This window comes from Micropterus salmoides, unplaced genomic scaffold, assembly GCF_014851395.1.
Source record: "Micropterus salmoides isolate LMB-PRFRI ecotype aquatic unplaced genomic scaffold, ASM1485139v1 Ms_hic_scaffold_3, whole genome shotgun sequence".
NCBI classification, from domain to species: Eukaryota; Metazoa; Chordata; class Actinopteri; order Centrarchiformes; family Centrarchidae; genus Micropterus; species Micropterus salmoides.
The window spans coordinates 3,113,880-3,140,907 of record NW_024042261.1 but is presented as its reverse complement, the minus strand read 5'-3'; the positions used below and the strand labels follow the sequence as shown (position 1 = coordinate 3,140,907).

General features: G+C 43.0%; 2 protein-coding genes across 2 annotated transcripts in view; one reads left to right on the top strand and one right to left on the bottom strand.

Annotated features, from left to right (window-relative positions):
- Positions 1-27,028, bottom strand: part of nf1a (neurofibromin 1a) — a 194,261-nt gene that overhangs the window by 88,335 nt on the left and 78,898 nt on the right. The window contains 5 exon segments of the mRNA XM_038693756.1: positions 8,966-9,076; positions 11,903-12,049; positions 12,140-12,286; positions 17,859-17,956; positions 20,263-20,421. Of these exon segments, the coding sequence (XP_038549684.1) occupies positions 8,966-9,076; positions 11,903-12,049; positions 12,140-12,286; positions 17,859-17,956; positions 20,263-20,421 (662 nt within the window).
- On the top strand, positions 1,226-7,783 carry omgb (oligodendrocyte myelin glycoprotein b). The gene is made up of 3 exons (XM_038693757.1): positions 1,226-2,313; positions 3,896-4,108; positions 4,630-7,783. Exons 1-3 carry the CDS (start codon positions 2,309-2,311, stop codon positions 5,603-5,605), a joined length of 1,194 nt encoding a protein of 397 aa, XP_038549685.1. The 5' UTR covers positions 1,226-2,308; the 3' UTR covers positions 5,606-7,783.

Below are 27,028 nucleotides of genomic sequence, written 5' to 3'. Positions count from 1 at the left end.
TCAGTCTTGAAAATCGAAACATTACCTGTTTGAGTCTGGCTGCAAAATTTCGCAGATTGAACTGATAATCCTGTGTAGGTTCACCACCACGCTAGACCCTTTTCCCATTGCCATTTCATATACTGAATTTATAAATAATCTATTATAGTCGCTTTAATGCAGGTTAGTACTAGAGCTTACTTGCTAATACAGCTGCCTTGCTGCTGATGAATCAAAACAGTACAAGTCAGTGTTTCCCTGAGGATGGAGTTTTTATCCAGGCAGTGCGTAGTATGTCTGAATATAAAACCCCAACACAACAAGTCAGCAGCATTGCTCTTGTGTCCATGAGCATGTGATGTACATTAGAATAAGTTAAAATTTCAGTGTTTTCCCATAGTTTTATGTGAGCTTTAGATGACTGTTTTGATGGCGATCGTGGTAGTCATGGTCAGGAGGGTGGGGGGGGTTTGGGTTTCTCCCCCAAGAAAACTTTAGGTTTTCCGATGAAAAATGTGTAATTTCACATCATATTGGGCCATTACTTTCACCATATCTCTGAACAAGTAGTTGGAAAAGCTCAAGCAGATAACACTCATAATAGATACGACTGTTCATGTTTGCCTGTTGACATTTATGTGTATAGACATTAATATAAAAAAGTAGGCAACATGAGAAACCTCCTCCCTTCTGAGGTGCATTTTATTTGCACATTAAAATTCAAAAAGAAACGTCTCCTCCTAGTTAATTTGCTTTCCTAACCTCAGGTCCTCAGTCACCACCGTCCTTTCTTTTCCTAACTGAAAACTCATCTGAAAACTAATTTAGGATGTACCTGTCTGTATAGGACAAAGCTGTAGTCTACACCAGTTTAGTCTAAGTTTGTACCTGATGTTCTCAACATTGGACAAGTAGGTAGTAATAAAATACAGCTACCAGTTACTTTCTATAATTGAGCTAATGTTCAGTTACATAGCAGCCAAAAGATTTAGCCTAGTGTAGAAGCTTTCCTGCTCAGCTGCGCAGTCTGAAGGGGAGGGGAGATGTTTGCTAGAGCAAAAAGGCTTCCCTTTTCCAGCAGGTGGGGAAACAACAGACAGACTTTTCTTGGTCTTGAGAAGCTGACACGCTGTAACCGACACCGTACATTTACTGCCAGAATATTTCTCTCCATTCACCGTCACTTTCTGCCACTCGGACAATCAAACACTTGCTACACACCTTCCGATACAGAGTTACGCTGCTCTTATAACAGTACCTGTCACGTAGATGACCTTTGAAGAATGAGGAGAGGAAGCTAGCCAAGCGGCGAGTGTTACTATGTGCGCATTGTTGGTGAGTGAAAATTAGTAGCGGATTGATATCATAATGATTGTGTGAAATTTTATTAGCAGCGGTCACAATTCAGCAGCGGCGCACCGCCGCTCCTGACATTACACATAAGCCGCATTTCCATCAACATCTCTTTATGTGCGAGTAGTAGAAGTAGTAGTATTGCATTACAAAATTCTGAAAAATTTTGTTATGCTTGCTTGTGGGTTTTTTGCATTATTCAAAAAGAGTTAATGCCTTTAATGGGATATGGAAACACCTTTGCCGTTTTAACTCACAGTGACTGATCAGCTGTTTCCACTCTGAGAGAAGCAGAAGGGTTAGGGCTTGCTCGTAGATGGCCAAAGCAACTGATTTTGCTTCTGGTCTGTGACCTCTACTTTTCTACTCAGTTTATTACAGTCATGCGTAACATACCGCCAACTTCTGACTAAACTACACTGTAGCCAAATGTATTTGCAAACCAGTTGATGGAAATGTACCTGATTCATAGCTTTTCTTTTATTCCTGTTTTTGTAACATTAAAAAAATTTGCTTTAAATTTGCTTGGAAATTTGATGGAAACACTGCTATAGTTATCTTTAACTGTTGTTAACATAAAGGGTATATAAGAATGCATGCACATGGGAGAGAGAGAGAGGGGAGTTGCTGCTGTCAGCACACACACACACACACACACACACACACACACCACTCAGCGCTTGCTTGCCTCATCAGCAGCAGAGTGGGCCGACTCGCTGCTGCAATTCTGTCTCCATTCCTTCCCCTCTACGCAGCTCTCCTCCCAACCCAGACCTCAAGCTGCATCGGGCGAGCAGGAAGGAGGCCAGCGCTAGCAGGCAGCATGTTTAGTGCCACGCAAGAAACAAGAGCTTGAGACCACTACCTTCCAACAGCAGAGAACCAATAAAGCACAGAGAAAAACTAAACAGCTGGAACTGCAGAAGGAGACAATGACGACAGGAGAAAAAGAGATGACAGACCAACATTACAAAGGATGAGGTGAGTGATTTGAAATGGAAAGATAACGACCCATATACACCTGATGGAAAGGGCAGAGGGACATTTCATACTGAATCCTATTAATGCAGTAAACTACAGTGCAATGTTGGGCTGGCTCATGTGGAAACTATTCCCCGTTCTATCACTATGCAGATTTCTCCTTTTAGTATTTCATGAAGGCATAGACAAAAGTGATACAATGGCTTTGCATCAGCTGCCATCATCAGCTGAATAACAACATTTCTGGAACACGTCAAAGGGTGTTAATGTGTCCCACCGTCCTGTGTTTGAATCACAAACACACATGGACCTTTAGTCTTTAGCTCAAAACATCTGCAGTTGCAAACACACAGTGCAGCCTATCGTCCTGATTGAATGGAGTCTCACTGCAGCACTCTGAGTCCCACTGGCAGAGCTTCAAGCCGGTCGGCACTTAGGACATCTAGCACCCTTATAAAATGCATCAGGAGCAGAAAGCTATCTTCCCATTTTAGAATATGACTGGCCAGATGGGTAGTCTGGGCTTGAAGCCATGTGTTGACAGTCAAAATAATCAGACTGCTCTCCATTTTTGCTGGATCAAATGCTACCTCAAACAACAATGTATTATTAATTCAATAATAAGCACAATCAGTGGTATTACATGGTAAGAACAGCTCAAGGCTCATACTATTTATATAGCTCAGCTACTGCAGGATTGTAGCCACCGTTTTGGACAGAATGGAAGCATCAAACTAATTGTGGAGAAAGTCCCAGAGGAAGAGAAAGTTAAAGGACTCCAGTTCTTACAATACAAGCAAGTCAAGAACTTTATCTGAGCATGTGTAATGCCCAAATAATGCTATCCCCTATCCAAGCGAGTACTATAGCTACGGTGCCTGAGACAGGATAAAATATGTCCTCTATGAGATAGCAGAGAGTTGCCAGTCAAGATATGAGGTTCTTTAGATAGATATATTAAGAAATTTTATTTACTTAATTATTCAGTAAACCATATGGTATTGTGAATATTATTGTTATTATTGTAACATCAAGAAATGAAGTGCTACAGGATGTCTCATAATCCTGTAATACAGTATTTTACTGCACTGTAATCATACTTTTTGTTACATCTTGGGAAGGTTGGCTTATCTGGACTAATACACCAAAGTAAATGAAGCAAAAACACAAGTATGACCACCGAGGACAATGCAACCCATTCTCACTCCCAGACTCGTCACATCTAGATACATGGTGAAGACCAATGGAAGCAATGGAAGCATTCACATCCAACTTGAATACTATGCATTTCCCTGTGTTTGAGCTGGGTGGGCAATGAGAGAGATGAGAATAGTTATTACTTGGCTAAAACAACTCTAAACCCAGCACCCAAAAGAGATCTTCTGGACCCCTGACAAGCAGTGGGAGACACACATAAGAAATCCTCTATCCTAAGAACAGGGCAGAATTTGAATGGACCAGTCTATAGTACTGGAGTTACCATAATACATATGGAAAATCATATCCATTACACATAAAACAGTGAAAACAGTTTTCAATCATTTGTTCTTATTCTTATTTAACACTTCTCTCTCGTTCATAGAGCCCTGACCATGCCATCCTGCTCTGCCCCTCTGCTCTGTCTGCTCCTCCTGCTGTTGTGTGGGCTGCTGGGAGGGCAGGTGCTGTCCATCTGCCCCCCTGTGTGCTCCTGCAGCCGGGGACACCGTGTGGTGGACTGCTCTTCACGAGGCCTAACCAAGCTACCACCTGGCCTACAGCACAACATTCGCTTTCTCAACCTTTCTTTTAATAGGTAAGCAGCTGCTGCTCTGCAGTGTTACTTGGTTACAGGCCTGCTCTTCAACAATTTCTGTGCTTGTAAGAAGTAACAAGAGGTAACATTGCTATGTTGACGTAAGTAATACTGTGATGCTCTGAAGTGCACGGCATGCAGACTATTTTAAATATGTAGTTGTCTCAGATAATGATCTGCCTGAGCCTCCAACATGAGCAGCTCATCATCTTATCAAATGCTTTCACATTTGTAAAATGTAAAATGTCAGGCTGATTTAATGTAATAGGGAAGTACCTCAAGTGCATCTATGGAAAGAAGTAACAACTCTTACAGTATATTTTTCTCACTTACGGGCACATTAGCGGCTGTTCAGCAAAAGTTACATTTACAGTTTACCTACTTCTATAATTAGGCTGGTAATAAAATGGGTTTTCTTATATCATTTAATCAGTAAGAGCTCTCTAAAAACATCCGTAGTGTTGGTTGTACATATACTGTATAAATAAATGTACTTTTTTTGAATATTACACTTCTGACAGCTTGCAGGGTTTGGACAGCCAGCTCAGCCACTATGCCCACCTGCGAACACTGGACCTGTCCTACAACCGCTTGGAGAGCCTGCCCCCCGCCTTGCCGCGATCTCTGTGGGACATCCGAGCGGCGGGGAACCACCTACGCTCACTGGACAAAAACGACACAGCTTACCACTGGAACCTGAAAGTACTTGACCTGTCGGACAATGAGCTAGAGAGAGTGGTCTTCATCAACAACACGCTGCCAGGTCTCCAAGCTCTCAACCTCAGTCATAATAGGTTTTGGACTGTGCCCACGAATATGCCGCACAACTTGGAGATCATTGATTTGTCACATAACTATCTGGTGCAGATCCTGCCTGGATCATTGAATCGGCTGCCAAGACTGGCTCAAATCTATCTGCATGCTAATCGCTTCTCCTGGTTGTCTGAAGGGATCTTTGATAAGCTGACTGGGCTGGAGGTGATGACTCTTGGGGATAACCCCTGGGCTTGTGAAGAGGAAGAAAACATAATGAGACTCTTGAGATGGGCTGAACAGACCCGTGCAACTGTCTTAGGCTGCCCTTGTTATACAAGACCCATCTGTGGGCAAACCCACTTGGCAACACCAGGTAGGGAGTGGCACTCTGCACTGTTCACAGAGCCACCGCTCTGGGTTAATAGCAGAGGGGTGGGGCATGATGGTCAATCACCTGCAAGGACTGCAGAGGCCACGTCTAGTTACCAAGTAAAATCTGCACTTTTCGGGACAGGAATATATCAGGAAAAAAGAGTAGGTAATGAATCCGCGGACCACATGTTGTTTGTCTGGACATCTTCTACAAGTTTTGACGACTTCTCTACACAAACAAGCACAACAGCAAGCCCACAATTAGCTAACTCACGGAATAAATGTCACGGACTCCTCAACGAGACTGAACTCGCTGTCACCCTGACTATTTTAGTCATAGTTATGACCACAGTTTTCAACACCTTCTGAACAACCTTGACTGGATACAGAATACACTAGTTACCTGATTATTTTGGACAGTGAATGTATGCCTTCTGACACATTTATCATCATCTTTTTATCTAGCTCAACATGTACAACATAACAATGTCCCTGAAAGCCCTGTACACAAAGATAAACTGTATAAAACTAACTAAACTCAAAATATCTATATGGTTCAACTGGAGTGCTAAAGTCAATGCTCAATTCTAAGTAGAATACTTGCACACTGGCCGACTGCTATGCTCAATGCTTTTTTCAGTAGTGATGCTTGCGCTACATTTGCTCCTGTTCAGCCATTCAAAACAGGACTGACAATATACATTACATGACATTCCATAGCAGCTTTGCATACCTGGCTTACTGTCAGTGAGTAGTAAAAGATACCAATAAAGGTCTAGTTAAATGAAAGCATTAAAAGGAATAGTTATAGGTGTTCCTGTCTGCAGTGAAAATGTAATAAAGAACAGAAATTTGCTGAATTATAACATTACAATGCAATGAACCCCCATGATGTAATACAGTAAGCAAAACATTTACTCCAATGAGTAAACCCAAAGCACAAGAAATTAATAATGATGTTAAAAAGACCAGTCCATCAAAATTTCAGCAGAAGTCAACAACTGTTTTGTATTTCTGTCAGACACTCCAGAAAAAGTTAATTAGATCAAAGGATTTCATTGTTTTGTCATTTATAGTAAGCTTCGATTGTGTTTCTTCATCATAATGTTGGTGCTGCTTTTTTTTATACTGAACAAGCAGTTCAAAGGTCTATTTTCTTCAAATCTGAAAAAAGCTGTTACGACCATCACAGTGCCCCTGCTGGCCATTAGAAAGAATGCAGGTTTAAGGCACTTCCTCATGGACTTCATTCGTCAGACCCAGAGGATACAGCTTGGTTCTAACCATGCTGTACAATTCTAGATAGACTGCTGACTTTGCTGAGACTAAGTTCAACTTTAATGCAAAAAACCCCCCAACACAATAAAAACATAGATTGCCACTTGGTCATTTATGCACTGACTGATCAGCCTTTCACAAAACTTAATAAAGATAACCAGAATACAAATTTAAATTATTTCCTTTTTGAACATACACTTCCAAACAAACAAAGTTCCAAAATAGAGAATTCCTGGTACAGGTACAAATGTATAACATGTAGTACTAAATACCATATTAATCAGCCAAACTGCAAGGCTATTACAAGAGTTCTTCCTCTGAGGGCTTATTATCTCCCTCCTGGGCATATCTGTCTGGGTGCAGATGGATCAGAATGTCAAGTCAAGTCAGTTTTATTTATATAGCCCAAGATCACAAATCACAGTTTGTTCCAAGGGGTGCTGAATGTATGTCTAGTGTGTACCCAAACAGAAAATATAATGCAAGAAGTAACATTAGCAGTAATGAACAGAAGACTAATACTGTAACAGTATGAACAGTTTTTGGTTCAATATTTTTAAGTTAGTCAACCGCACACAGGACTCAAGCATAAGCGTAGTACATCACTACATTCATATCTTGAGCCATCAAAAGCAAAACTTATAGTATAGACCAACAACCAATAAAACAGATCTCTCAATTCAATTATGTTTATTAATAGTGAGTGCTGACAAAAAAAAACTGAAAACCAGGCCGCATTTCCCACTCCAATAAATCCCTAAACCACAATATAGTTCACTTCCAGTTAAACAATCAGTTCAATTCAGTGCAAAAAAGAAGAAAGAAAAAAAAAAGGATACCAAAATATAATCATAGATTTTTCAGAAATTACTTGTGAATCACAAGTCCAATCCAGTCCAGTCTGAGCTTTTTGTCAAGTCAGTCAGGGTTTATGTATAGCTGCTGTGCAAGCAACTCCACAGAAGGTCTGAAGAACTCCTGAAACAGAGGATTCAGCAAGAGCAACACAGACTATGAACAAGAAAACAAGCCAACTTTCTGCTCAGACCGGACAGACTCACCACTTCCTTGTAGCACTGCACCATTTTGGATTTCAGTATTGTTGCCATTTAAAAAGAATGTGAATGAATGCATTGGTTTATGAGTCGGGAGGGTGTCTGTGACAGGGACGGGAGTTCTACCACCTTTACTGTTGTTTTGCTTTTCTGTGTGGATACTGTGTTGGACTGCTTCTCTCCCTCGCTCTCCTCCCCCAACGGTCAAGGCAGATGGCCGCCCACCCTTAGTCACGTTTCTGTTCGAGGTTTCTGCCTCTTAAAAGGAAGTTTTTCCTTGCCTCTGTCGCCTAGTGCTTATTCATAGAGAGAATTGTTGGGTCTCTGTTAATAATATTACAGAGAGTACAGTCTAGACCTGCTCTATGAAAACTACAATGGGATAACTTCTGTTATGAAGTGATGCTATATAAATAAAATTGAACTGAATTGTGCGTGTGATGAGCCAAAATATAATAACTTCATGTAGTAGTGATAGCATTTCTCTGCTTTATACTGAATGCCTAATGGGAATTCCAGTGGAGGGACTGCTTCTGCTTGAAAGCTGTATTTGTTTGAAACAGGAACTGCTGGGTGGTTATTGCAGCCACTGCACAGTAGGATATGTCTCACCACAGGGTATAATAGAAAGAGTTCATCAAACTGGAACAGCTAGTAAAAGTTCTTCAGATAGACACATATAGTCCCTCTCTTTCTTGAATGAACAGAAAGTACAATCATATAACATACTGTCAGCTTAGACAAAACAAAGCTGGCTAGACTATTTTAAGAGTAAGCATGAACATGCACTTAGTGGGCTAAAAATAGATGCAATGTGTTTTTTATTGAAACAACAAATTTACTTTGCTAACCAAACTCAAAGTCTACTTTGCAGCTTATAAATTATCAGTATCTGTTAAACAATTCCCTTCTTTTTTTACTGTACTATACAGTGTTTTGTCAATCTAATCTCTTTTTCTGGTCACTGTGTAGAGTATATGTTGCATTTACTGCTTTTACAGGACACTTGTCCTTGGAAGGCAGAGACATACATGATCCTAACCCTTTTCTGCAGAAGAAAAGTCTTTCTGCGTTCATGGTTATCACTAGTCTATAACCGTCAGTCCTCTTCTAGCTCTAAATAGCAAATTCACAGTTCTAATGGTTCACAAAGTAATATTTATACTTTACATAAGTGCTAACCATTTGCCACAGTGTTGCCATCTGTTGTAGTTGATGAATGTTTCCATAGGCTACTATGATCATTAGAGTTTTTTAGTGCTTATTTCTACTAAAATCTCCCCTGCTAAATGGATCAGAGCAATGCAGAAATATGATCAATCACTAAAAATCTCAAAAGCAAAGTTAGAAACTGTCTCACAGAAGGAGAAGTATGATTGATGCTACAAAGTCCTACCTGCGGGCTACGTAGTAGAAGACTGGGTTGCCAGTCTTGGAGGTTCCTGCCTGGTAGAAGATGTTGAGGGTCTTTAAGGCTTTGAACTCCTCCTTCTCATGGACCTGGTGCCTACAAAGCAAACAGAGAGCTGAGGATCAGCCACTCATTCATTTATGTGACAGGGTTTATGATTTTGTGCTGTTGCATGATAGGTCAGGTTTTATTAGGGTAAGATTATGTTGTATTTTACATTACATTGTTCTATTATTAGGGATTAGTGTTTCAAAGGGTTTTCAGATGGTTCAAATGGTGAGTCTGCAGTGATATTCAGTATCCTGCTATAACTTATACAGTATGCACAACATTTTCTTTTCTGCTTCAGAATTGTATCACCAACATTTTGACTGTTGTAACCGTTTTACATGTGACGTCACTGCCTCAACTTGTGAGAAGCTACTGGTGAGCCTCACCAGTAGCTCAGTCAGTTAGTCACATACTCTGGAGATCTGAAGTCCCAGGGTTCAAATCCCCAGGGGCCTGAGTCAGACTTGCTGACAATGAGGGTGTTCAGATCCTAGTGAGTCTAAGGTCCCTATTTTATTTGGATCCCGTGACACTTTCTTCTTATTTTTCTCTGCTAAAAAGTGTTGTGTGCAGTATGACTTTTCAACTTTGAAACACAAAATGTTGCAGGTGGCTTGAACATTTCACCCAATAGTCACACATAATGATGCTCTCTGATCTCAAGGCGATGCTGTAAAAATCAAGTTTGCGTTTCAGCAATTATCTGTATATTAAGTCCAAATTCTTCACTTTAATCTCTTAAGTCATCTGCGTCTGTTCTTCTTTGAAAATGTCAAATGTTGCATTATTCACCACTTGTTTGGATCCTGATCATTGCCACTAGCGGCTATATTTCGATTACTCTTTTAATCCCAGTGGGAAAATCAGTCCATAGCATCTGACTAATCCTACCAATTTGGAGCAGTGTTGCACCCAACAGTCAACTCAAACTCTTTGTCACAACTAACCATGAGCAGCTAGGCAAATTCACAGAACATCTCACAGAGGGTACAGGTTTTGAATGCTAACAAATTGTTATATCTGTTGTTTAGTCAGTTGTAGATACCCATTTAGCTTAGAATACTGACAGAAAACGTCAGCATCACGTTTCAGATTTTGAAAGATTAACCGTCTATGTGGAAAGGTTGTGAACGTTATCAGCAGCTACAAAAGCACCTTGGCATTAACTTCAGCATGAATGCAGGGTTACTTGTGGTTCCTAGAGTCTCCAAAAGTAGACTAGGAGCCAGAGCGTTCAGCTATCAAGCTCCTCTCCTGTTGAACCAGGTTCCAGTTTCGGTTCAGGAGGCAGACACCATCTCCACATTTAAGAGTAGGCTTAAGACTTTCCTCTTTGATAAAGCTTATAGTTAGGACTGGCTCAGGTGAGTCCTGAACCATCCCTTAGTTATGCTGCTATAGGCCTAGACTGCTGGGGGATTTCCTATGATGCACTGAGCTCCTCTCTCCTCTACTTTCTCTCCCTCTGTATGCAACCTCATCCCATTATTGCATGTTACTAACACAACTTCTCCCCTTTCTGGTAGTCTTGTGCTTTCTCGTCCCTCTCCTCTCTCCTCCTGTCACTTCCTGCAGGTTTTCTGGCTCTGGAGCTGTGGAGTCTGGATCTGTGGCTGCGGGTCACCTGCTGCCCCCGTGTTCCTGCTCGACACCCTCTGCTGCAACGACTATTGTTACTAGTCTTATTGTTATTATTGTTATTAATAATCATTAACATTACGACTGTTACCATTAACACTACTGTAAATATCTGTACCATTTTTCATTTAGTCTATAGCAACATCACCTTTACTGTCTGTACCTCTGTGTGTGTATATTGTGTAGGCTGCCTCCCTCCCCTCCCTCTCTCCTTCCATCCCTCTCTTTTTCTCCCTGTTCCTCTCCTGCCCCCTCTCTCTCTCTCTCTCTCTCTCCCTCTCTCTCCTTCACCCCAACCCCAACCGGTCGAGGCAGATGGCCGCCGAGGTTTCTGCCTCTTAAAAGGAAGATTTTCCTTGCCTCTGTCGCCTAGTGCTTGCTCTTGGTGGGAACTGTTGGGCTTCTGTAAATAACATCATAGAGTACGGTCTAGACCTGCTCTTTTATGAAAAGCGCTGTGAGATAACTGTTGTTGTGATTTGGCGCTATATAAATAAAATTGAATTGAATTGAAGTCATGGTGGTTGCTGCCTGGAGGAAACAAAAGAGGAAACAGACCTAAACCCAGGAAGCCAATTTTAGAGGGCAACGTAAAGCAACAGCAACTTTGAGAAATAACTGAGTTTTTTCTCTTTATTGCAAGAAGTGCTAAAGTTAGAAACAGAAGGCTCCAAAAATCCCACAATCAATTCACAAACCAAAATTGCTTTGTATCACTGTTAGACAGTCTCATTAGTTAGTTGGTCAAATCTGAATTTAGGGTCAGGACAGAATTGCCTGTGCTGCAACAGAGAAAACAGTGATTATGGAGAAGTGACTTTAAAGACAGATTCTTAAACAGAAACATTCCTTTAAGCAACCGATGAGGCAGTAGATGCAGTTTAAACAATCATTCCCTTTGAGGGTTCATAAAGTATATACAACTACACTCCAGCCAACAGAAGACACAGCTGACCAAGCTGAGCGTTCCAGCCGATAAACTGTGATATACGAGTCACTCCATCCACGCTATATTTTAACTATATAAAGCACCGCATGGCATGACTATGGCAAACACTGTGGAAACACATTCCACTCTTGGGGACAATAAAGACTATCTATCTATGTAAAATAAAATATAGCAGCTAATGAATGAAGCGAGAAGATGAACCTCAGCCGAGACTTAGAGTAACTTGCTTCTACCAGGAGATTTGATGGCGGACCTTGAGAAACAAGTTCAGTAGGATTTCCCACCTGGTCATAAACTCCTCAAACTTGGAACTGGTCAGGTTGAGACTGGACCAGTGAGTGTCAGCCACAGGTTTGTGTTCAGGAGGTCCCAAGTAGGCCAGCAGGGTCGCCATCTTGTCAAAAGGTCGCCTGCCTACAGCCTTGTGGTCTCTGGAAATCATAATGATAAAGAATTAGGTTAGTATTGAAATCATACTTTAGAACACTAGTGTTGTGGTTCATCAGTTCTTCTATTCTGACCTATTACTGGAGAGGTACTGGCCAATCCTCTCCTGGTTGTTCCACAGCAGGCGGTGGAGGGCCAGCACGTTCCCGTCACTGATAAAGGACAGACTGTGGTTGACCGAGTCACTGGGTGGAGAGTCAGATGCAATGTCCAAGAAAAACCTGTGGTGGCGAGAGGAGAGTGCACACTTAAGCTATGGACAGATGATTCTCTTGACTGCTTTGATTAAAGATAGACCTCTTGGCCACAGGCTGCTTTTATTGTGACCAGGGATTTTAATAAAGCCATCCTGAGGAAAGTCCTGCAGAGATATCACCAACTGTCTTACGTGTGGTGCTAACACACCTAACCATGTTTACACTCCTTTCCAGGACAGATTGAAGGCTCTCCCTCTCTCCAGCCGAATCAGATCACGTCTCAGTTCTACTGCTGCCTGCCTATACACAGAAACTCAAACAGGACAGGCCGATCACGTAGGCCATTCAGTGGTGGTCCGACAATCAGCCTCTGCTTTACATGTTCCTTCAGCATTACAGAGTGCTGTGTGTTTCTGGACAACAACATAGACACATACACGGATGAGGTAACTGTCTACATCCGCAAGTTGCGGGGACTACTGAACATTCCCAAATCATAAGCCCTGATTAATAGGAAAGTCCATGCAAAACTTAGCACAGACTGATGCTTACAATTCAGGTGATTTGGATGAATACAGGAATTCCAGGTACACGATCTGGAGAGCTATTAGCAGTGCTAAGAGATGATACATGGACAAAGTGGAGTCTAACTGCCTGAGCTCCAACCCCAGAAAAATGTGATCTGGACTGAGAACTATCACAGACTGCAAAGGGAAAACCAGCAGTGCTGAGATGTCTTTATCTCTCCCAGACAAACTTCTGTGCACGCTTTGAGAAGAACAACGTCCCAACTGAGGGGGCTATTTTCAAATAAACAATGTACTGCAAACACCTACCGCATATTTACCAGGACCTGGGTATCTGTCTGCGCATCAATCTCAGAGTCTGAGCCATCTAGGATAGTATATAAGATAGCTGCATTTGGGAGAGTTTTATTGCATCTGCTGAAGCGTGTTGAGTGGGAAGTTCAGACCTTGGAGTCAGACCCATTCCTCCGCTGTTCCCCTCCAGCCTCTCTGTGAGCTTGCAAACAGTCAACCCTGGCCAGGCTGGAGCCCCTGACCAGCTCCGCATTCGCCGGACCCAGCTGTTCCACAGCCTCTGCACTGCATCCCCGCTTTTGAGCACCATGTGTTCCCCTCTCCCCTGCTCACATCACTCTCCACGCCAGCTCATATCTGTTACATTAATGAAGCTGCTCCTGCCGTACGTGTCTCCTAGATGTACAAAATTTGGAGACATACCACTTGGAGACATACCCTAAACTGAACAGGTTTTGAATTGAATATGACATTTTCGCCATTTGCACACTCTGTACTCAAACAAAGCCCTTCTGCAGAATTAATGCAATCAGTTTCAAATTTGGGCAGTGCAATCTAAACACCTTTACAATTAACTTGGGAAGCTTTTTAGGATTCTTCAGACAGCGTTGCCATTGCTATGTGGCAAAGTTTGGCAAATTTTCATGTCGAACTCCTACAGAATGAATCCGATCAATTGCAAATTTGGGCAGTGCAATCTCAAGACCTCACTGATGCTAAACTGCACTGCAAATTTTAATGTTCTGATGTTTCAAAATAAGTAAGCATACTAACAGATTCAATGCTTCAAACTAAGCCACACATAACCTCTACCACACGTCAGTCAGTGTTTCCCATACGTTCATTTATTTGTGGAGGCCCGCCACAATATCAACACTGACCGCCACAGATTTATTTTAGATTTTTTTTACTACTACAATTTTACAATCATATTTGATTCGCACATTCGCACAGCACATCCTCTCACTTGTCCCTCTTGCTCGTCCCTCTCTCGCTCCTCCTCCCTCATGAACACAGCTGCCCAAATCTGTCCAACACAACGCTGTCAATGTCGGAGACCCAGCTTAAAAAGGTTAGCAAGCATGTAAGGAGCCTAGCTAATAAGGAGAGCTATGTTAATGTTAGAAAAAACCTAGGTTTTTCGAGGCTAGCACGCTGTATATAGGTGGTAGTCAATATTGACTGCACGCCCTCAAAAACACCGGTAGAAAAAAACAGCGAGCTGCAGCACACAGTGACAAGACATCCGCCTACTGCCATGGTGTTTTTTTGAGAATGAAACCCTGTAAACCTATTCTGGTATAACCCCTAAATAAAATGATGATGAACCTGACAAAAATGCTTTGATTTAAATGGCATTTTCACAGCATGGTCCACACCTCGTACTGGTACACAACATACACTCACCTAAAGGATTATTAGGAACACCATACTAATACTGTGTTTGACCCCCTTTCGCCTTCAGAACTGCCTTAATTCTACGTGGCATTGATTCAACAAGGTGCTGAAAGCAATCTTTAGAAATGTTGGCCCATATTGATGGATAGCATCTTGCAGTTGATGGAGATTTGTGGGATGCACATCCAGGGCACAAAGCTCCCGTTGCACCACATCCCAAAGATGCTCTATTGGGTTGAGATCTGGTGACTGTGGGGGCCATTTTAGTACAGTGAACTCATTGTCATGTTCAAGAAACCAATTTGAAATGATTCGAGCTTTGTGACATGGTGCATTATCCTGCTGGAAGTAGCCATCAGAGGATGGGTACATGGTGGCCATAAAGGGATGGACATGGTCAGAAACAATGCTCAGGTAGGCCGTGGCATTTAAACCATGCCCAATTGGCACTAAGGGGCCTAAAGTGTGCCAAGAAAACATCCCCCACACCATTACACCACCACCACCAGCCTGCACAGTGGTAACAAGGCATGATGGATCCATGTTCTCATTCTGTTTACGCCAAATTCAGACTCTACCATCTGAATGTCGAGGCTCATCAGACCAGGCAACATTTTTCCAGTCTTCAACTCTCCAATTTTGGTGAGCTCTTGCAAATTGTAGCCTCTTTTTCCTATTTGTAGTGGAGATGAGTGGTACCCGGTGGGGTCTTCTGCTGTTGTAGCCCATCCGCCTCAAGGTTGTGCGTGTTGTGGCTTCACAAATGCTTTGCCGCATACCTCGGTTGTAACAAGTGGTTATTTCAGTCAAAGTTGCTCTTCTATCAGCTTGAATCAGTCGGCCCATTCTCCTCTTACCTCTAGCATCAACAAGGCATTTTCGCCCACAGGACTGCCTCATACTGGATGTTTTTCCCTTTTCACACCATTCTTTGTAAACCTTAGAAATGGTTGTGCGTAAGTAACTGAGCAGATTGTGAAATACTCAGACCGGCCCGTCTGGCACCAACAACCATGCCGCGCTCAAAATTGCTTAAATCACCTTTCTTTCCCATTCTGACATTCAGTTTGGAGTTCAGGAGATTGTCTTGACCAGGACCACACCCCTAAATGCATTGAAGCAACTGCCATGTGATTGGTTGATTAGATAATTGCATTAATGAGAAATTGAACAGGTGTTCCTAATAATCCTTTAGGTGAGTGTACAATTAGCAAGTGTTGTCTAACACCACCTAGGGGACACAGGAAGTTATGTTTAACTCCTTTGTGACTGGTCCAAAACATGCTATAATTTACAGGCACGTCAGTTTAGGTCTGGAGACATGCTTGGCCAGTCCATCACCTTTACCCTCAGCTTCTTTAGGAAGGCAGTGGTCGTTTTGGGGTTGTTATCATGTTGGAATACTGCCCTGCAGCACAGTCTCTGCAGGGAGGGAATCATACTCTGCTTCAGTATGTCACAGTAGATGTTGGCATTCATGGTTCACTCAATGAACTGTAGCTCCCCAGTGCCGGCAGCACTCATGCATCCCCAGAACAGGACACTCCCACCACAGTGCTGGACTGTAGGCAAGACACACTTGTCTTTGTACTCCTCACCCAGGGCTTAAAGCAAGAAAATTTTCTGTGCCTGAAATGCATGACACTTGAACCATAGCCTAAACCCAACAGGAAGTCAGTCATTTTCATTTTAAAGTGCAGTTTCAGCCCGTTTATGAACTTTATAGGGTCTGTACCCAAGGTTATTATAGTTAGATTTTTCATTAGTTTTTATTTTTATTATGTTTTGACTTTTTGTTTTCAATTTCAGTTTAGTTTTAATTTGTTTGCTTAGTTTTAGTTTAGTTTTTATTAGTTTCAATGTTAGTTTTAGTCTTTGTCACTGCATAATGCCAAGCTCAGTTCAGGTTACTTCAGTTCAGTTTATTTTATTCACAAAACATTAAAATACAATCATAAGAAATAATGAGCTGAACTCAAAGAGCTCAGACTTTCTCTATGTGCACAAAAGGCCTATTTCTCTCAAATACTGTTCAGAAATCTGTCAAAATCTGTGTTAGTGAGCACTTCTCCTTATCGAGATAATCCATCCACCTCACAGGTGTGGCATATCAAGATGCTGATCAGACAGCATGGGGATTGCACAGGTGTACCTTAGACTGGCCACAATAAAAGGCCACTCCAAAATGTGCATGAAAAAGTGACGATAAACTCCTTTGAGGCTGGTCTCCTGACCTCCGGCCGCATCACGCCCCCTGCGCGTCATGGCACGAGGTCCCGCCCTACACTGCTTGCAGCTTTAATTCTGTCCATATTTTAAATCATGCTTACCTTACAGCAGTAAGAGTCACAAGGTACACAATAAAGCTGTTTATGATTTCTGATCATGGGTTCATTTCTTTGAATCCATGACAACCTCTAGTTTCAACCCTTTCTGAGGCCAGCAGACATGATTTTCAGCAATTTCATTTTCAGCTATCAAATGTGCAATATATATATCAAAACGAAAGTAGACAGGTGCATAAATTTGGGCCCCCCAACAGAAATTTCACATCAATATTTAGTTGAGCCTCCTTTAGCAGAAATAACAGCCTCTAGACGCTTCCTATAGCCTGTAATGAGTGTCTGGATTCTGGATGAAGGTATTTTGGACCATTCCTCCTTGCAATACATCTCCAGTTCAGTTAGGTTTGATGATTGCTGAGCGTGGACAACCCCCTTCAGATAACCCCACAGATTTTCAATGATATTCAGGTCTGGGGAACATTGTACTTGTTCCATTTACATTTATTCAGTGTAGATTTTGAGCAGAGTTTTGGGTCGTTGTCTTGTTGAAATATCCAGCCCCGGCGTAATTTCAACTTTGTGACTGATTCCTCTACATTAGTCTCAAGTATCTGCTGATATTGATTTGAATCCATGCGACCCTCAACTTTAACAAGACTCCCAGTACCGGCACTGGCCCCACAGCCCCACAGCATGATGGAACCTCCACCAAATGTTACTGTGGGTAGCAAGTGTTTGTCTTGGTACGCTGTGTTCTTTTGCTGCCATGCATAACGCCCCTTATTATGACCAAATAACTCCATCTTTGTTTCATCAGTCCACAGCACCTTCTTCCAAAATGAAGCTGGCTTGTCCAATTGTGCGTTTGCAGACCTGAAGCGACTCTGTTTGTGGTGTGCGTGCAGAAGAGTCTTCTTCCGCACCACAACTCTAAGTCAATTTCAAAGTGACACAAAATCTTGACAGTTTATGTCAAGTTTATGACAGTTTTTATAACAGTTTATGCCCTATGTGAAGAAAACAGACTGATGGGGATTTCTGTTTTCAGAGACTGAATGAGTGTACCTAGCAAGTATCTTGCAAGTATCTTACCTTCTGGCTGAATCAAAGTTGCTCTTCACAAAATCATTGAAAGGCCTCATGTGTTCTTCTTTTGTAAACAATACATGGTTTGCAATGCTCTGCAGAATCTGAAGGAAAAGACAGAAATATACAACATCCATATTAGAAACAATCCAAACAGCTAGTCTGCAGGTCTTCACCTCCTAACAGACATTCCTGAGTCAATTGAGGAACCTTGTACTTGTTCTTCTGTTAAACTACATTTTAGCATTGAGCAGTATCTCGGCAAGTGGGGGGGGCAGGTAAAGCAGCACTGAACACACAGGGTGCAGATGTGGGTTTGTTGTCATTAACAAGCCGGCTTACCTGCTGCCGTGATAACTGATTGTGGGTGGAAAGATATGGGAAAAAGATGAGTGTGGCATCGTCTTTTTTGTTGCAAATGAACTGTAATTGTGTGGAAGCAGGGGTAAAATTGAAACGACTCCAGCTCAGACGTATACTGCTCTCTGACAACTTATCAATAACTAATGCTTTGAATGAATATTATTTAATACTTGATTAATCCCACGACTCCACAAATGAATGTGAACCTTTGCCAGAAAAAAGCCCTGGGAAATAGCTGAACTAGGGAGCAGATGGCAGATCAGATTACATTCATTCATTTTAGATGACTGTTTTATCAACAAAAAAACCCCAACACAATGGCTATATATGTCAGAGGTCGCACGCCACTGGGTCAACTAGGGGTTAAGTGTCTTGCTCAGGGACACATTGGTGGATGTGTCACAGTGGGAATCAGACCTTGGTCTCCCACACCAAAGGCATGTGTGTTCTGCTGTTCCACCCCCACCCATCAGCTGTGTGAAATTATTTTCTGTCATCTGTTTAACTTGGTGCAGTAGAGACTCCCTAGGATTTGGAAGCCTTCAATTATTGTACCAGTGGCTAAGAAAATTCTTCCCTGGTAATGAAAGAATTTGAAAGACTGGTCTGGAGTCAACTGCTCAGCGGGATGAAGGGTCTTCTTGACCCTTAGCAATCTGAATACAGTGCAAACAGAGGGGTGGATGAACTGTCACTTTACCTAACTATCTCTATAAGCACCATGATGGAACAAAAACTCTTGCAAGACTTTTATTTATTGATTATTCCTCTGCTTGTAATACAATTAAGCCTCATGTTTTGGCTGATAAACCGCTTGCTTTTAAAATTAATAAATGGACTGTGGACTTCCTTACATGGCAGACCTCATAGGGTTGGAGTAAATAGTGGTATGTCTAAGGGGGGGGGGGGGGGACGTTACCAGTTCTGATGTGTCCAAGTGTTTGCAGGGTAGTGTTTGACCATGTTTGGCCATGTTTGACTTGTTTCTGTGGTTTGAGGAAGGTGAGAATTGACCTTGAACCTGCTTAACCTGTTTAAAGCCAATCTGTGCTCCGATGTGGGGATGGAGTATAGTTTACAGATTTTGCCCTCAGCTCTCTTTAAACCAATTCTAAACAATAATGTGCAACAATTTCCCTCCTGGGAAATGTGATCTCATTTCCTGGCACTCAACCCAACTGTAAATAAAACAGTGAACAGTGAATTTAACTGTGGCAGTATCATAATCCCACATCCTTCTAATCCACCTAATATGCCCATAAGTGGAATTTCTACTTCTGCGTCAAATCAACGGTGTAGCCTCTGTGTAGCCCCGTACCCTACGCCGTCACCTACGGTGTAGCATGACGTGCACCTCCTCAAAAATGTAACTACATGTCAAGGCGACGCAGACCGTAAGCACTGTGATTGGTCGGCTAGGTAGCCTCGCAATGCCTCCAAGCCGACAGGAAGTGCCCTGTGCTTTGAAGTAACCCGGTGGATCAATATATTTGACCGTCACAACCTGAGCGAAAAGACTCCTTTCACTATCAGAATGTGATCCACTTGGTCAATGAAAAGGCTACACCAGCCGCACGTAGACAATTTTAACCCAATTCCCATTAGCGGAGGGCTAAACTGGAAGTTAGCTTGCTCGGCCGGCAAAAGTCAACACAGTGGATGCTGTAGCGCTACTGCAGACGTACTGCAGCGTTTGGGGGTGTAATTGCAGAATGACAGACACGCCTACGCACAAGTATAAATGCATGGCTACGTGCGCAGCCCCTACGCAGGATTATAAATGGGCCTTTAGCCATTATTCCTCATGTCCTTTGTGTCGAAGTGCTCAACATCAACAAGCACATGGCTTTGCTGTTGTCTGCTAAGTAAGCAACAGTAACACATTTTCATTTTATTTCATTTCAGCCACTACTACGTAGTGATCTAATGGACTGACTGTACCCCATGTGGCCATTTTTCAATTACACATTAGTAGGACTTAATATTCCGTTTCAAAATCCTTACTAAGTTTCCCACTAGTCAGCTGCATCATATTCACCAGCCTTACCTTGGACATGAGCTTGAGACCCCGTTCTATCCTAGGCAAGGGCTTCTTGTCCAAAATGCCGGCCTCATAGGGAGACACGATAGCTGGGTTGACAAAGCGCAGAAACATGGCGCTGCCCACTGCACCAATGCTGTTCTGTGGGAACCGCTGACTCACCACCTGTGTGAACGAGGATGAAGGGAGCAGGGGAAGACAAAGGAGGGGCAAACAAAGGGGAAATGTAGAGCAGATGGAACAGAAGAGAAGTTTGAGCAAGGGAACCAGGTAAAGCAACGGGAAGGAGAAAATATTGAAAATGGATTTAAGTACAATAAAGAGCAAAGGAGGGAATGATGAGAATAACAAAATATACATGTACAGTGTTTCCTGTGGAACAAGAGGACTGCTGTGGGGGCAATGTTACGGTGTGTGTGTGTGTGTGTGTGTGTGTGTGTGTGCGCGTTGGGGGGGTTCTTGTCCTCTTCCATCCCTATGTTCAATCTATGTCCCCTCTCTGTCTATCATGGTAATCAAACACTTTACAATTACTGTGTTTTCTCAAGTAATTCACATAAAGGCCGGGTTCTCTAATAAGGATGGGTGCGTGGTCGCTACATACAAATATAGGCCAGACGGAAAAAACAAGGGTGGATAAACTGCTTGTGCCTGTCATTTAATGTGCATGCCAACTAAGCATAATGTACAATACATCTCTTTATTACAATAAATTCAAAAATACAATCATGCAATTTTAGCACTTTGTTGTTCTGGATAACTCATCTAAAGTATTATTGTCCTATTTCAGTCACTGCGGTTGTACACTACCAATCAAAGGTTTTAGAATACCCCCATATTTCTTGTTTGTATGTAAATATAAGTAGTTAAAGTCCAGTGAAAAACCTTAAATGGTACAAAAGGAAGCAGCAAACTGCTAAAGTTAAAAACAAACATTTACGTCACTAAAACAGACTTCTGAAGAATAAACAAATAAGTCAAAGACAAAGTTTAGGTCAGCAAAACTAAGAATAAATGTATATTTCTGAAACATACAATTTTCAGGGATCAAGTAATGAGTTAATAACTTAAAGTTATTCTGCAGCAGCTGTTTCAGTGATGTAATTGTTTTTAACTTAACCTAAGTTTGCTGCTTATGTTTGTTCCACTTAAGGTTTATCACTGGACTTGTACACTCACCGGCCACTTTAGGTACACCTTTTCAATTACTTGTTAACCCAAATAGCTAATCAGCCAATCACATGGCAGCAGCTCAATGCATTTAGGCATGTAGACGTGGTTAAGTCAACTTACTGAAGTTCAAACCGAGCATCAGAATGGGGAAGGAAAGGGGATTTAATTGACTTTGAATGTGGCATGGTTGTTGGTGCCAGACGGGCTGGTCTGAGTATTTCAGAAACTGCTGTTCTACTGGGATTTTCACAAAGAGCCATCTCTAGGGTTTAAAGAGAATGACCCGAAAAAGTGAAAATATCCAGCGAGCGGCAGCTGTGTGGACAAAAATGCCTTGTTGATGTCAGAGGTCAGAGGAGAATGGGCAGACTGGCTCGAGATGACACAAAGGCAACAGTAAGTCAAATTAACGCTGCAAGCGGCTATGGGTGGGTCCTCACATGTGTAGCATGTGCAGGTGTGAGGCGATTGCGTTGCAGATTCTGGAGCTCTGCCTGTGCGGTTGTGAATTTGCCACGCGTTTCCGACGCTGCACGAAGGTGTCACTTCCTGTGTCCCCTTTGTGGTGCTACAGAGCACTTGTGGCTGTGGCTTGTTATGAAAATAACTGAATATTGGCATTTAGATGTGTTCGGGGTGGGGCAGTTAATCAAGCATGTGTCTTTGGTACAGATGTGAGCATGTACAGTGAAGAAGTGAACACTTCCAGTTTCATGGCGAAGCATGGAACTTCGCTGCCACGCCAAGGATACGCCGTTGAAGGAAAATCCACACGCTTTACAACATGACATCATCAATGTGTTCAGGGTTTTCTGAAATAGTTTTTAAGTAGATATAGCCAACCTGCAAGAAGTGCTTCATCATAGAAGTAGTCACTTCCTGTTACCAGTAACTGGTGCTAAGAATATGAGTGACCACTGGCTTGTAGATGCGTTCAGGGCGGGACTCTTATCAACCATGTAAAGTCTGGTGCACATGTGACTATAGACACTGAAGTTACAACAACTTCCTGTGTCATGGTGAAGAGTTTAACTTCGTCACCATGCCACTCCCACGCCGTTAACTGCAACCTCACAAGTTTTACAGCATGGCTTCATGAATGTGTTATGGTGCTTTCAGACCAAAAGCAAAGTGAGCGTTCGGGGCGGTGAGTTTACATACAAAGTCAATGCAAAGACGCATAGAGCGATTTCCTGCGCTATGACTTTGAGTGAATATTGCCACATGGGTGTGTTCAGGGTGGGACTCTTATTATACATGTAAAATTTGGTGCAGATATGAGGATATGCACCGAAGTTATAACAACTTCCTGTTTCACAGCGAATCATCGATTTTTGACGACAAGCCACGGAAAAACTGGTTGACTGTTTTGTACAACTTTTAATGGTCAATGGGTTTAGAGTGCACAGCGAAAATTTTAAGTCGGTCACACTAATTCTCTAGGAGGAGTTTGTAAAAGTACGGAACCTATAAATCATCCAAAAATGACCATAAAATTCAACAAGAGTACTAAATTGCATGTGCATTCTAAATATTGCACATGCAATTGTAGTACCCGTTATGGGTGATCAACTAAGAATTATTACTACTGCAGCTGGGGCTCTCCGCAGCGCCACGCAACTTTCTAAATTCTTCATCTCAGACAAGAAGTCAGGTCGAAACGAAGTTTGCTGTATTGGCATGAATGTCAATACAACAGTATTGCCAAAGCTAAAGGAAAATACATAAAAACATCGTTCATTGAATAAATAAAATAAATAAATAAAATACTTTTATTTCTATATGTTGGATATAGAATAATATCCAATATTAATTTCTCTACGTCTTCTATCATTATGCCTGTGTCTCCTTCTCGCAACGATAACAGCAGCCATGTCGATGCGACACTTGGTGGTTTGCACCTTCCTTTCAAACTGTATTAAATACAGATGCTGTTGTACTCACATGAAACTGCTTGTAGGCTCGTTAGATCACATTGCGTGTAGTGAATAAATGTATTTGCATGTTACCCTCCCATTACTTTGCACAATAAAACTGAAACGCCAAAAGTAGTAACGTCAATCTGCATGCACACCATCAGTAGATCAGCTTACGTGGTAATTTACTGGTGATATCAAGTTTGCAAACGTTTTTACTCACGCAAACCTTTTGTAAATCTGGCTCAAAGTGTGCAAATTGCCAAAAAAGACCATTAAATCCAAAATGGCCGAAATCGGTCGCTCTTGAGTGTCAGGCATCGCTCCAAGAGGCTTTTTTGTGCATCTGGGCATGATACACATACCACAGAAATTTCGTACACGTAGGTAAAACTTAGTCCGGGGGCTTCACGCTCATGCGTGAAATCCATAAAATACAAAGTTTTTCGCCACTCCTGAATTTTATGCAAAGTTAGGTGAGTTTTCGAGTATGTATAGGCCCCCAAAATTGAGGTTACTTTGCAGAAAAAAATAAAAATAAATCCCTTCAGTTTCAATAGGGACCTCACACGTTTCGTGCTCGGGCCCTAATAATAATAATAATAATCCCTTCAGTTTCAGAATCAGAATCAGCTTTATTACCAAGTAGTGTTTTACACATATGAGGAATTTGTATAAAAATATACAACAACAAAGATCAACAATCAATATGTGCGACGTGCCAGGTCTGTGCCCGACACGAGATGAAACAGTATTTACATGTGCAGAGACATTTGTATCATTTGCAAGGGGGGAGTGTCAGTGGGGGACCCGGGCCTTGTTAATGAGGCTAGTTGCAGACGGGAAGAAACTGGTTTTGTGGCGAGAGGTTTTGGTCCTGATGGACCGCAGCCTCCTGCCAGAAGGGAGAGTCTGAAAAAGTTTGTGTCCGGGGTGGGAGGAGTCAGTTGCAATCTTTCCTGCCCGACTCAGAGTCCTGGAGGCGTACAGGTCCTGAAGAGAAGGAAGACTGCAGCCAATCGCCTTCTCTGCAGAGCAAATGTAATGCTGCAGCCTGCCCTTGTCCCTGACAGAGGCAGCAGCGTACCAGATGGTGATGGAAGAGGTGAAGATGGACTCAGTGATGGCGGTGTAGAAGTGCACCATCATTGTCTTTGGCAGGCTGAACTTCTTCAGCTGCTGCAGGAAGTACATCCTCTGCTGGGCCTTCTTGGTGAGGGAGGTGATGTTCAGCTCCCACTTGAGGACCTGGGAGATGATGGTGCCCAGGAAGCGGAAAGAGTCCACAGTGGTGACTGGGGAGTCAGGCAGGATGATGGGGGAAGGTGGGGCTGTGCTCTTTCTGAAGTCCACGACCATCCCCACTGTCTTCAGAGCGTTGAGCTCCAGACTGTTCTGGCTGCACCAGGTCACCAGATGGTCGATCTCCCACCTGTAGGCGGACTCATCCCCACCTGAGATGAGCCCCATGAGGGTGGTGTCATCCGCAAACTTCAGGAGCTTGACGGACTGGTGACTGGAGGTGCAGCTGTTGGTGTACAGGGAGAAGAGCAGAGGGGAAAGACGCAGCCTTGAGGGGAACCGGTGCTGATGGTCCTGGAATCAGAGACATGTTTTGCTTCCTGTCCGTCAGGAAGTCAGTGATCCACCTGCGGGTGGAGTCAGGCACGTTCAGCTGAGAGAGCTTGTCCTGCAGCAGGGCCAGAGCTGAAATCCACAAACGGGATCCTGGCGTAGGTTCCTGGGGAGTCCAGGTGCTGGAGGATGTAGTGAAGGGCCATGTTTACTGCATCATCTACAGACCTGTTGGCTCTGTAGGCGAACTGCAGGGGGTCCAAGAGTGGGTCTGTAATGGATTTTAGGTGGGACAACACAAGGCGTTCAAAGGACTTCATTACCACAGAGGTCAGGGCGACGGGTCTGTAGTCATTTAGTTCTGTGGTCCTTGGTTTCTTGGGGACAGGGATGATAGTGGAGGCTTTGGAGCAGGCTGGCACATGGCATGTCCCCAGTGAGGTGTTAAAAATGTCTGAACACCGGAGACAGCTGATCAGCACTGTGCTTCACAGTGGATGGGGAGACAGAGTCCGGCCCAGCTGCTTTGTGGGGTTTCTGCCTCCTGAAAAGACCGTTGACTTCCCTCTCTGTGATGAAGAGAGGAGGGGAGGGGGTGGAGCTGGCCAGCTCTGAGGAGGGAGGGGAAGAAGTGGTGGACTGAGGCTGAAGCTGAGCGGAGGAATCACGGGGGATGGTGTCCGATTGACTCTCAAAGCGTCAGTAGAACTGGTTCAGCTCATTTGCCAGGCGAGAATCGTTTATGGAGTGGAGGACTTTGGGTTTATAGTTTGTGATCTGTCTGAACTCCCTCCAGACAGAAGTGGCGTTGTTTTGCAGAGAACTGGTTCTTTAGTCTCTCTGACTAGTCCCAGTGGAGCGCATGTGACGGCGTGATAGGCACTGCTAACTGTGGTGTAGCAGTGATCCAAAGTGTTCCCCTCTCTGGTTGGACACTTTATAAACGGTCTGTATTTGGGGAGTTCTTGGCTGAGATTTCCCCTGTTAAAGTCACCGAGAAAAATAACAAGGGAGTCCGGGTTTGTCTGTTCCACACACAGTATCAGATCGGCCAGCATGCTCTGTGCGTCCTGAACGTTGGCGTGCAGCGAGATGTAAACACCGACCAGAGTGAATGAAGCAAAGCGCGGAGTCCGGTATTAGTTCAGACAGCCAGGTCTCCGTGAAGCACAGAACAGAAGATGAATGAAAGTCTCTGTTTTTTCCCACCAGAAGCTGAAGTTCGTCCAGTTTGTTGCACTGTGAGCGCACGTTGGAGAGAAATATTGCCGGTAGCAGTGTACGGAGTCCCCGCCGGCGAAGACGCACAAGTGACCTGGCTCTTCTCCCTCTCCTGCGGCGCTTCACAGCGCGAAGGACAGCGAGCGAGCCCTTCACCAAAATGTCCAATAATTCCACTGATGACGCAAGAAAAGTGGGAATGAAATCCGCTGGAGTTGTTCCCCTGATGTTCATGAGCTCCTCCCTGGTGAAAGAGCACCGGGAATCACAGCCAAAAACTGAATTAACACACAAAAACAAAACAAAGCGCACCTAATACAGAGGCAGCTATACTCAGCACCATCTTGGAAGTGGGAGTTTCAATAGGGACCTCGCACGGTTCATGCTCGGGCCCTGAAAAAAAAAAAATCCCTTCATATCATTCCACGATACTGGAATTTCTAAGTTCAATACAATACCTTGAAAAATATCGACATTCAATACCATTCTCGATAACTTCGGGAACATTAATTAAATTACTGAATATAATTAGTGAATTGTCTTAGCCACTTATCTTAGCTCTCACTCTTATCAAGTTAATAGTACTGTGTGTTAAGCAGAACAGCATCAGTAAATTTACTTCTGACCTTAGTCAAAGTATTTTCCTATCAACTGAAACTCTGCTGTCTAAGATTTCTCAGGTCTGAGTGGGATTAGCTTAGTTTTGAGAATTATTAAGGTCAGTTAAGCAAACAACAGGACAACTATCTTATCAACCACAATTTACTGGCCATCTTGTATAACAGGGGTCTCCAACCTCTCCAGGTTCTTTATAAAGGACAGCGTGTCGGTCCTGCAGGTGCTTTGCTCTTTCGTTAGCGCTGCTCTGTACCGTCACTTTCATATGG

What these genes read in the sequence shown, in the direction of transcription:
- omgb (XM_038693757.1), top strand. An exon ending in CTCAACCTTTCTTTTAATAG is followed by an intron (nt 4,109 to 4,629) that starts GTAAGCAGCTGC and finishes CACTTCTGACAG; the next exon opens with CTTGCAGGGTTTGGACAGCC.